General features: G+C 40.3%; 1 protein-coding gene across 1 annotated transcript; it reads right to left on the reverse strand.

The window, feature by feature from the left end:
• Positions 1-768: 768 nt before the first annotated feature.
• Positions 769-2,370, reverse strand: LOC115996192 (anthocyanidin 3-O-glucosyltransferase 2-like). Its single transcript, XM_031235340.1, has one exon. It carries the CDS (start codon positions 2,298-2,300, stop codon positions 834-836), a length of 1,467 nt encoding a protein of 488 aa, XP_031091200.1. The 5' UTR covers positions 2,301-2,370; the 3' UTR covers positions 769-833.
• Between the last annotated feature and the right edge of the window lie 10,496 nt (positions 2,371-12,866).

The raw sequence follows: 12,866 nt of genomic DNA on the forward strand, positions 1-12,866 counted from the left end.
TAAGCTGAACAACATAATTTCTTTTTTCCTTACAATTGTTTCTGGAAGACATTATTGGATCTCATGGTATATTTTTTTTTTGCTTTTTAATTGATGAAGACCTGGAGAACTTTGCCTGCGGCGGCAAAATGAGCATATAGTTTTTTTTTTTTAATTACATTTGTCTCAGAACATGGAAATGGAGCAGTTTCTACCATTGATTTGACTGCAAAAACTTAGAATTTAACATGAAAAGACCGAAAAACTCCTGTCTTGAACGACCACTTAACGGAAAATCTAACGGTGGACTAAAAGTGGCAAACGTTTAATAATAGTGGTCTCAATGTGGCAAAAATTAATAAAGTGGACTAAAATTGGAAATTGTCCAATAACAGTAGGACCAAAAATAGAAATTTCTCTAATAAAAATCAAGTTTTATTTATGATTCATATTACAATATGAACAATGGTCCACGTTATAATTTGTCATGTCATTACTTTTGCGTATCTATACCGCCACATGTTTGTCCCATTAGGATCGTAGAATTGAAGACCAACCTTTTGCAAAAGTCAAGAAGCACATTATGAGCGAGTATAATGGCGCTCACGTACACACAAATATAATGTGTCGTAATTAGTAGTTAGTAGCAAGACACATGAGGATCCAAATCATTATTAAGCTCAAGTTATTAATTAGAATTTAGAAGCATATATAGTGATATATGCATGCTAGTAAGATTCAAACTTCCATAAAAGATAAGGCTAATGATAATAAATTATGAAACATGGATCTATTTATTATGCACCACCACTTTAATACTTATATTATTATAGCACCATTATCTCATTTTTCACTTATTTGAGATTGTTTATGACATTATCAAAAAAACTTTCAACAAAATTAATAGATGAGCCACCCTCTTCTAGCGCTTTCCTGCTCTTTTCTTTAAATTCTTTAGCCTTTGTCCTTACAGAATTGGGAGTAGAGTAGTCCATAAGACTTGTGAGTCCAATTTCTATCTCTTTTGCATTCACAATTTCAGGAACTATTGGAATATTATTATTCGGATCTCTTGAATCTACTCGGTAATCCATCTTAATATCCACAGCCGTTCCTATCTCTCTCACCAATTGGAACGCATTTGCTTGTTGATCTACCGACATTGGCCAAGTCGCAATCGGAAGTCCAAACCAAATACTTTCTAAAGTTGAATTCCATCCACAATGAGACACAAAACCCCCCACAGCAGGGTGAGCTAGAACTGCAGTTTGTGGTGCCCATCCTATAACTTTTCCGATGCTTTTAGTTTTTTCCAAGAATCCTTTCGGCAGGACCTCCTCTGGATTGCTATACTCAGTGGGGAGTACTGAACCTGGAGAGGGTGGTTTCCTCAAGGCCCATAAGAACCTTTGGCCGCTACGTTCAAGTGCGTAGGCTATCTCCTTCACTTGAGGCCCGGAAAAAGCACCGCCACTTCCGAAGCAAAGGAATACAACTGATGAATCTGGTTGGTCATCCAACCATTTGAAGATTTGCTTCGCTGATTCTTGATTATTCTTCATATGACGGTTTAAGTTTAATATGGGTCCCAAAGGATAGACCGGTGGAAATCTCTTGTCTTTGGAGAGAGATTGAATTGCATACGGCTCTAGGTCAAAGAAAGTGTTGACAATGACGCCTTTGGCCTCTCGGATTCGTGTGGTGAAGTCAAAGAAGGGAAGGTTGGGGAGTAACTTGACCGGAAAGGGTTTGAAATATGCAGGGATATTGAGATCAGGGTCGGAATCCAAAAAATCGGAGGCATCTATACCATGATCATCTTTGAGGCTTCTGAAATGGAAGAGAAGGCCGAGCATAGCAGCACCCAGAGCGTAGAACACGTAGGTGGGGACCCCAAACTCGTCAGCCACATCCATTATCTTGTCCGTACAGAAAATGTCCGCAACAAATCCCGCTAGCCGCCTTCCAGAAACCGCCGGCGACTTCTGGAATTCATTAATGCAGTAGTCTCTGACTTTATTCTTCTGAGAATCGAGGAAAGCATGGAAGATGGAGATTTTGTCGGCGTGCCTCTTCAAAGCATCCAGATCCTCAGGCAGTAGTACGAGCTTCAATCTAGGGTGCATATCCTTCTCATCGGCAAGCAAAGAATCGATGTAAGAATTAATGTTGGAACCGGGAAAGAGAGGCATTTTCATGATCAAGACAGTGATGGAGAGGTGAGGTCGTCTTTGCAAGAGGAGATTGGCGGTTCCGACCGCAGAAACAAGGTGACCCATTGAAGGGGTTGGAACGAAAACCAGCTCAATAGCATCTTCCATTGAAAAGGAGATGAGATGAGAATTCAAGATTATATTTGAATTGAGATTGAGATCGAGATCGAGATCGAGCTATTGAGTATGTTTGTTGACCTACAGTGAAACTCTTCTGCAATTTATATGCAAAATTGCATCGCCGTACGTATGCTGTGAATCGTGTGTGTAATAATATATTTTTCTTTTATTATTATTATTATTACACAATGCGCGGTTCATGTGTGTAATAATAATATATTAATTACCAAATAAATTAGCAGTATATTTGTTTTAGCTTTTGGATCTGTGCAAACCCATCCAGATCAGAGAAACGTGTTTGTTGCTTTCAACCCAAAACTTAGCGGTTAGAATATTAATAAGCGGTTAACTTGCTTTCAACCCAAAACTTTGGGTGCATAATCAGTTAACAAGTTGATGTGTTAGTATTTTAACCAATGAATTGTATTAGCAAGTTTTAAGTTAGAATATTAACAAGCGGTTAACAAGTTGAATTCCATCCAGAATGAGACACGAAACCCTTTATAGCAAGGTGAGCTTGAATTGCAGTTTGTGGCGCCCATCCTATATATATATATATATATATATATATATATATAGAATTAGGTTCAGGTGTGAATTTAGATTTTCATGTGAGCCATGTGCATTCATGGTAGCCGTGCACTCTGTTCGACCAGTGGTCCTGATTGTGGGGGTATAGGGGGTGCAGGTGTGGGTGTCCGCAGGGTATGATTCACGTTTGTGGCAGTGCAGTGTGATGTTGTGGGGCCCCCTCCTTTTTTTTTTCTTTTTTTTTCGCGTGATGTTATGGCTTATGGGACCTTTTTTTTTTTTTTTTTTAAAATTTTTTCCCTTTTTGCGCGTGATAATTGGTTCCCATCTGTGGCGGTGATCCGGCTTGCACGCTGCTATCGAGACATGGCTAGGTCGAATGGTGGTCGGCGTTCGAAGAGGTGGGTGTCCGGTAGGGCGATTCCGTCGGCGGCCTCGGGGTCGGCCGGTGCGGCTGGCTACTCCGCGCATGCTTGGTCATTCAAGCGGCGGACTTTCCGCCGCACCCCGATTTCGGTGGTCTGCGAAGGGTACGACCAGCAACCGGCCGGAGTGGGGTCTAGGGTATCAGCCAGGCGGCGGGCGGCACATAGGGGGGCGAACCGTGGTAAGTGCCATTCCTCTACTTTATATGTCTAGGTGTGATTCTGCTGGGGTTTTGCGGGGATTTTGGTATGAGGGGGGTGTCGGTTCTGCTGGTGTCCTCTGTTCTGGAAGGTGGGGTAGTATCACCAGTTCAAAAATTGCAATATAGTTATTCAATGTTTGTATACTAATACTATGGGGTCAGTAGCTGTGAACTAATACTATGGGGGTAGTAGCTGATGAACCACTAATTGTTCTTGTTATATATGTTAAAAGGGGGTCTGCCATTGGGGTTAATTAATTTTATATCTCTTTTCAATTTTTGACTACTGTAGAAACCATGTCGGTGGTTGCCATTATATATATACATATATGGAGTAGTTCATTGTTATATCTGTTAAAAGGGGGGCTGCCATGCTGGGGTGTTTATGCTATTTATGGACTGTTTACTGTTATGTTTTTTTTTTTTTTNGAACCACTAATTGTTCTTGTTATATATGTTAAAAGGGGGTCTGCCATTGGGGTTAATTAATTTTATATCTCTTTTCAATTTTTGACTACTGTAGAAACCATGTCGGTGGTTGCCATTATATATATACATATATGGAGTAGTTCATTGTTATATTTGTTAAAAGGGGGGCTGCCATGCTGGGGTGTTTATGCTATTTATGGACTGTTTACTGTTATGTTTTTTTTTTTTTTTGGGGTTCTTTTCTGTTGTTGTTCTTAAGATTGATATCTTCTCATTTTGATATTTTAGGCTTAAAATAAGAGTATAGCTAGGAGTNTGTTATGTTTTTTTTTTTTTTTGGGTTCTTTTCTGTTGTTGTTCTTAAGATTGATATCTTCTCATTTTGATATTTTAGGCTTAAAATAAGAGTATAGCTAGGAGTTATTCTGGGTAAGACTATATGGAGGGATTATATAGTATGATTTAATGTTATATATGTTAAAAGGGGGAGCTTGCATTTGAGTAAATTGATGGGGAATCAATAATAATCAATTCAGATATTAGTTAACAGATAATTAGCTCTAATTTAGTGCACTACAGGTGGTATTTTCTAGGGTGGGTAAATGCATCTGTAGGGAGGGTGGGGTATGCTCAATATTAGCAATGAACTACAGTACTGCCCATTGTAGTGCATCATACTGCTAATATGTGGTTCTAATGTAATGAGCAGGGATGGTGTAGTTTTTTTTAAAGTTTAATTTTTTAAAGAAGGGTGTTGTCCATTATCTATTTGTATTGAAAAATTCAGCACCATGCATCCTATTCCTCCTTTCATGCTGCTGCATAAATGTAATCATTTCTTTTTATAGTTAGCTGAACATATATACAAGTTAGGCTAATTAATTAGATCTTTGATTAATTCCATCAGTACGTACACATACTCATTAATTAATTTTATATCCCTTTTCAATTTTTGACTACTGTAGAAACCATGTCGGTGGCTGCCATTATATATAAATATACATATATGGAGTAGAGGAGAGGGAAGAAGTAAATTAATTATATTAATAATGGGTTACGACCTCGGATCTTCAAATGTTAACTCTTCTTTTGTTTGATGAATCTAAAGCTGTTGGTTTTTCTGCAATAATTCAGCAAGCAAGTTGCATCCTTTTTTTTTTTTAAAAAAAAAAAACTTTTTTAAGAAAAAGGGAAACAATGCTAAACTGTCTTGCTGTTTGAATTCTTCTTGTTTGTTTGGTTGTTTTTCACTTTAGAAGCCTAACCGATTGTGTTCCTTGGTTCCAAACAGACCAAAACCCATTTCAACCGGTGGTTTTAACCGAAGACGAGGGCGACACTGATGACGAATTCCACACTGCTCCACGTATTCCTACTTTCACGACGCGCGGTAGACCGAAGCAACTCGTACGTGTTGTTTCCTCACTAACGCAATGTCAGCGGGAAGATGTTATCAGTATTGGCATGGGGGGCCTCCTGGGGTTGCAGGTAGCGGACCTCCCACTNGTCTTGCTGTTTGAATTCTTCTTGTTTGTTTGGTTGTTTTTCACTTTAGAAGCCTAACCGATTGTGTTCCTTGGTTCCAAACAGACCAAAACCCATTTCAACCGGTGGTTTTAACCGAAGACGAGGGCGACACTGATGACGAATTCCACACTGCTCCACGTATTCCTACTTTCACGACGCGCGGTAGACCGAAGCAACTCGTACGTGTTGTTTCCTCACTAACGCAATGTCAGCGGGAAGATGTTATCAGTATTGGCATGGGGGGCCTCCTGGGGTTGCAGGTAGCGGACCTCCCACTACAGCTCGGCGAGTGGTTGGTGGGTAACTTTGACCCAGATATGATGGCCCTCAAGCTATGCAATGGGAGCTACATGAGCATCACGACCCAGGACGTAGCAAGGGTGTTGGGCTTACCCAATGGGCCGTTGCCAATTTCGGAACGTGACGGGCCACATGTTTCGCCAGAACTACGTGCATGGAGGGAGGAAATCAAACACCGGAAAGGAAAAATCACAGTCAAGGCGTTAGTCACGCAGATGTTAGAGCTCAAAGGTGGGGGGGGAGTGGTTTAGGCGGCATTTAAGTGTCGTTGTTGTCTCCACCCTGATTGCCAGTGTTTCAAATGGCTATGCCAATCAAAAGACCGTCCATATGTTCCGCGATGTGGACCGGATTACAGACTTGGACTGGTGTGGGTATCTCCTTCGCTCTTTGGTTGTCGCACATGGACATTGGACCCAAGATAGAACTCGCAAATTCATGGGGCCACTACTATTCTTAATTGTGAGTCATACTGTTATACACGGATATATGTGTGTGCCTCCTACTATTATATGCGTTTAATTTGGTGTGGTGTAGCTCCTGTATGCAGATAGGGTCGTGGTAGGAGGACGTGACGTGCCCAGATCAATCCCCACGTTAAATGGGTGGATTACGGAGTTACTCAAAGCACGGGAGGCACGAGAGATTACTGCACAAGGGTTTGGGCAAGGCATGCTAGATGATCCGCCGCATCCAACTGACTTCCATGCTCCTTCGGTTGAAGCATCATTGACTGGCCAACCAATACGACTCAACACCGAGCCGGGCACATTGCAGCCGGGACCTACTCTTGGAACACCACAGGTATGCACATCAACTACTTTAACCCTACATTGGTGCCTGCGTTTTTAATACAACTAGTGCACGGTGCTAGTACGTGCAAACCACTAACATTTGCTAGCTGGTTCTCATTTGTTTTGTAGGGATTTGCACAGCTCTTCGAATCCAAAACCGGTGATCTAGTTTTAGTCGCGACACAAGTGGCTGATATGGTGCGCTAAAACCCCAACCAAGCTTATGGTGACCACAATTTCAAGAGGCTGGCCGAGGCATCCAATCTTCTGATAGGGGTAGCTCAGAACGAGCCGAATGCCACACACTGTTCTGGTGCTCAGGAGCCGCAAACGCCTGGCCACACTAAAATGGATCAGGAAGAAGCATTCTGGCAAAACTCGGAGAACATCAAGGCATTGGAGCGCGCCGAAATGGCAGCGCTGCGGGCTACCACGATTAGCGACATGCCCAGCTTTAGTCTGGGATTCACGCAAGACGACCCCGCACAAGGAAAGGACAACCACCCGCCGGTTAGCGACATGCCCAGCTTTAGTCTGGGATTCACGCAAGACGACCCCGCACAAGGAAAGGACGACCACCCGCCGGTTAGCGACATGCCCAGCTTTAGTTTGGGATTCACGCAAGACGACCCCACGCAAGGAAATGACGACCACCCGCCGAACCATCAGGGTCCTGTAACACCAGCCCCGCATGTGAGTTTCTGATCACCAACACGTTCTTCTCAGTCACCGGCTAACCTTATTGTCAAAATGATCATTCAGGGTGCTAACCGCGGTATGCAATTGGAGGACTTGCTANTAACCCTACATTGGTGCCTGCGTTTTTAATACAACTAGTGCACGGTGCTAGTACGTGCAAACCACTAACATTTGCTAGCTGGTTCTCATTTGTTTTGTAGGGATTTGCACAGCTCTTCGAATCCAAAACCGGTGATCTAGTTTTAGTCGCGACACAAGTGGCTGATATGGTGCGCTAAAACCCCAACCAAGCTTATGGTGACCACAATTTCAAGAGGCTGGCCGAGGCATCCAATCTTCTGATAGGGGTAGCTCAGAACGAGCCGAATGCCACACACTGTTCTGGTGCTCAGGAGCCGCAAACGCCTGGCCACACTAAAATGGATCAGGAAGAAGCATTCTGGCAAAACTCGGAGAACATCAAGGCATTGGAGCGCGCCGAAATGGCAGCGCTGCGGGCTACCACGATTAGCGACATGCCCAGCTTTAGTCTGGGATTCACGCAAGACGACCCCGCACAAGGAAAGGACAACCACCCGCCGGTTAGCGACATGCCCAGCTTTAGTCTGGGATTCACGCAAGACGACCCCGCACAAGGAAAGGACGACCACCCGCCGGTTAGCGACATGCCCAGCTTTAGTTTGGGATTCACGCAAGACGACCCCACGCAAGGAAATGACGACCACCCGCCGAACCATCAGGGTCCTGTAACACCAGCCCCGCATGTGAGTTTCTGATCACCAACACGTTCTTCTCAGTCACCGGCTAACCTTATTGTCAAAATGATCATTCAGGGTGCTAACCGCGGTATGCAATTGGAGGACTTGCTATTGAAAAATCAGGAATCCCCACAGCCACCGGTGCCCGCCGTAGCAGCAGATCGCAAAGGAAAGCGACCGCTCAACCAGGAGGCTAAACCGTTCCGCCTTCTCTTCAGTCCGGTCAGGGGTTATCCAACGGTCCCGATACCACCAATTTACATGGTATGGATGTGGGTATTCAACTGCCCAAACACCAATTGGTAAGTGATTTCCGCGACTCTGAGCTGCTATTCCTTGGAATACCCACCGTAAGTGACATAACCGTGCTTGCGTTAATAGCGATGAGGTCCTGTTCCTCCATAACGCACAAACCGCCACCTGGTCAGACTTTATGACATTGAAGGAGGGAGTCAACGTCACCACGGCTGTGGTAGATGCGTGGTCCACTGTTTTAAATGCGAGGGAAAAATCAAGGGGATGGGGGACCCCTTCTCGCCTGTTTGCATCCACGACCACTACTGTATGTTTCTTATTTTGAACACTCTTGTATACGGGGGTTCATGTACACCTAAAATCTATCCTTGATTTTGCAGGTAGGGACCGTGGTGAACACTATAGGCACCAGGGACGAGAGAATCGAATTATTTAAAGCGAGGCTAGATGCTGATTTACGGGCCTCCGACCACGTGGGAACTGCGACTTTAGATATGGTAACACTCTCTACGGCATTCCAGACCTACGAAATCAATAACGGAACCTTTTAAACTATCGTAACAACTCACACTAACCTTTGCCTCGACAGTACTTATTTCCAATAATACAAGATGGACATTACTATGTCATGAGTGTAAATTTCAACCAATACAAGTTCGACATCATCGATTNTATACGGGGGTTCATGTACACCTAAAATCTATCCTTGATTTTGCAGGTAGGGACCGTGGTGAACACTATAGGCACCAGGGACGAGAGAATCGAATTATTTAAAGCGAGGCTAGATGCTGATTTACGGGCCTCCGACCACGTGGGAACTGCGACTTTAGATATGGTAACACTCTCTACGGCATTCCAGACCTACGAAATCAATAACGGAACCTTTTAAACTATTGTAACAACTCACACTAACCTTTGCCTCGACAGTACTTATTTCCAATAATACAAGATGGACATTACTATGTCACGAGTGTAAATTTCAACCAATACAAGTTCGACATCATCGATTGTGACTCAAAACAGGTGCCCAACGATAAAAAATACCACGACGCCCCCGTGGATCTGGTATGTTCTTTGCGTTTACTGTCTATGAATATGTCTACAACTTTTGTTCTGTAATCACATATAAGCAAAAATGATGTATGTGTTCAAATGTGGGGCGGGGTGGTGCTATTTGATGGTTTAAACTTGGTTTGCAGCTTGACATGCTTTCGGAGTACGTAGAAAGCAAGCGACAGTGGGCACGAGCCATCCACGCCAGGAACTTGCGTCCGAAAAGGATGCAAATGTCGTGGAGGTGCAACTCCTAATGCTGATTCTTTTATTATTACACAATTCGTGGATCGTGTGTGTAATAATATATTTATCACCAAATAAACTAGCAGTACGTAGTACTATTTGTTTTTAAAATTTACTTTACATCTTTACTGATCTTATCATGTAATATTATTCTTTTATTATTACACAATACGTAGATCGTGTGTAATAATATATTTATCACCAAATAAACTAGCAGTACTATTTGTTTTAGCTTTTGGATCAGTGCAAACCCAGAAACTTGTTTCATGCTTTGAATCTAAAAGGACTATATATATATATATATATATATATATATATATATATATAGGGTCATGTTCAGGTGTGCCCGCGCCCTTACGTGCGGCCGTACGGTTTACACCACTCAATGTTAAGAAATGCACCACTCAATGTTACGGAATACACCACTCAGTGGTGTATTTCTTAAATATGAAATACACCACTCAATGTTATTGAGTGGTGCATTTCGTAACATTGAGTGGTGCATTTCTTAACATTGAGTGGTGTAAACCGCACGGCCACACCTAAGAGCACGGCCACATTTGAATAAAAATCTATATATATATATATATATATATATATATATATATATATATATATATATATATATATATATATATATATATATATATATATATATATATATATGAGGCTGTTAAGATGAGAACAGGTTGTCCAGGAAATAACTAAGAATCATTCATAGTCGTCCACGTATCTAGATCTAACTGATCAGAAACAATGATTTTTTTTTTTAAAAAATGCAGTGACATTTTCGTAAATAATTAAACATTGAAGTGTAAGTAAATTGCGTTAAAAGTGGAAGTAAATTGCGTTAAAAGTGCTATAAGTGTAAATAAAATGTATTAAAAATGCAACAAATGATGTATACTAAGTAGTACTGTCAAAATGGGCCGAAACCCACAAGCTAGCCTGCACCCGATCCGCGATGAGGCGGGTTAGGACTAAAAAAAAATTGACCCGCGAAAGAGCAGGCGTAACATGCCCAAAAAGACTTGCAAGCCAGACCCTATTTGTGTGTGTGTTTAAAAAAACTCGCTGGTCGGCCCATTTTGACCAGCTTAGTTGAAAAGCTTCCCTTAGGTGAAAAATATGGTTTAATCTCAATCATTAATTCAGTTCATATTAAGGGTCATAATGAACCTACTTAAAAAAATGTGGTGGCATTTTGGTAATTTTGTATAAGTTTTTTTTTTTTCCTTTCAAATCATTTTTTTTCCTTTTTGCAAAGAACAATGTTGTACCCTTCAGAGCACACGGGTGTATCTTCCAGTGTACATTGTTGTGTATCTGAGAGCATATTGTTGAGCACTTGAGCCGTCCAAAGCATATTGTTGTGTCTTTTAGAATACATTGTTATGCCTTTGAATTGCATATTATTTTGCCTTAGAATACACAATATTGAGCTTTACAGAGCACATTATTGTTGTGCCTTCGAAGTGCATGTTGTTTTGCCTTGGACTATACATTGTTGAGCATTCCAGATCACATTGTTAAGTATTCCATAACACATTATTTAGCCTTCCAAAGCACATTGTTGAAGATCGTAGGTGGTGAACTTTATTTAAAAAAATCAGTTAATCTTGATCACTAATTATTGTACCATTTTACGGGAAAGCCATAGATCCGAAAATCATGTGATACTATGATGCTTAATTTTAGGGTGAGAGAACAAATTTTAACTCAACTAAAAGTAGTTTTATTTTGATATAAAGTACAGTCTAAGTTGCATGCATAATTGGATGAAAATAGAAAACCTACAAAAGAGGAGAATTGAATATTTTTAAACATCAGAATATTTAATTGTTCTATATATACGTCCCATCAACTTAAACCTTAATGTCTATAAACACTTAACTAAATATCTATCATATATATTTCATTTCCATTCAATCTATAGTAGTTTCATACTATTCCTTTTATATGTTAATAAAAAAACAAAAATTATTAATGTACATAAATATACATTATATTACATACGCACGTATCATGTAATATGTTTAGGTATAAGTATTGAAGACAAATTCCACGTAGAAATTAAATCAATGTATATAAATTAAGCTTGTTTGGTAAAAGGCAGTACTATGTATGATGTGAAACTTGGGTGAAATAATAAATGAGAATTACTATACGGATTCTTTATAAAAAAAAAACAAAAAAAAAAAACTATACGGATTGTACGTCATTTATTTTGCATTCGATATTGCGATGAGTATATTACTCCGTATTTTATTTGCTGGAATAATATATTATTACACACACGATTCACAGCATACGTACACTACGATTATCATAAGACTAAAGCCAGAGAGTAATTGCGTGATTCTCTCTTTAGGGGAGGCCATGCACAAGTTAAGGGGGCTCTCGCTCTCTCTTCCCCTCTACTCTCTCTCTATCAAGTATCAACATTCAATCTCTTCCCCTCTACTCTCTCTCTATCAAGTATCAACATTCAATAACTACGATGAATAAAAGAGCTTCTTTCAGCTAATTTCTTGCGTGATTCTCTCTTTAATTTGTAATTGCTACTCTATTCCTCTGAGATTCCAAATGGCAAACAAATTAGTTTTATCCATAACGTTGACTGCTACACAAGTATAAGGAAATAAAATTGCTATACTTTTTGGCATAGTGGTAAGCGCCTAACATTTATTTATGATAAGTTGACTGATGTTATAATGTATACTAGTGTTTTACCCGTGCGATGCACGAACAAAATTATATTATTATGAATTTAAATAAATTTTTAAAAATATAAATATTTTAAAATATACAATATAATAATATAGTTGTAATTCCATATATTCCTTTTTTTTCTCTCTCTCTCTCTCTCTCAAAATCAGTTTCTCTCGGAAAATCAAGAACCATATCTATTGCTCAACTCCTCACCCGTAGGTATGTATCTTCTTGCACTCTATCTTTTGAAATTTGTATGCATGTAAAGTATGGATGCGTTTATTTACGGATTTGATTTTGGTTTTGGTTTTGTTATCGGTTGTGTGATGTTAAGAAACAATGGATGATATAAGGCAACAAAATCCGTATGGTGCAAATTCAATGATAATGCCAGTTGGTTTAGGTCACGATGAGATCGCCTTGCTTAATCTGTACCGTGTCTATTGAGTTTTGAAGCCAACAATTTCTAATTGTTACTGGGTATATGATATTCTAAGATTTTAATATGATTTGTTTTTTACTGGGTATATGATATTCTAAGATTTTAATATGAGATTGCTCAGTCTCATACTCTGCTTCCTGAGTTTGAGATATGTAGAAGAAGTGTGTTTAAAAAGTTTTT

The sequence above is a fragment of the Ipomoea triloba genome, chromosome 1 (assembly GCF_003576645.1).
Source record: "Ipomoea triloba cultivar NCNSP0323 chromosome 1, ASM357664v1".
NCBI classification, from domain to species: Eukaryota; Viridiplantae; Streptophyta; class Magnoliopsida; order Solanales; family Convolvulaceae; genus Ipomoea; species Ipomoea triloba.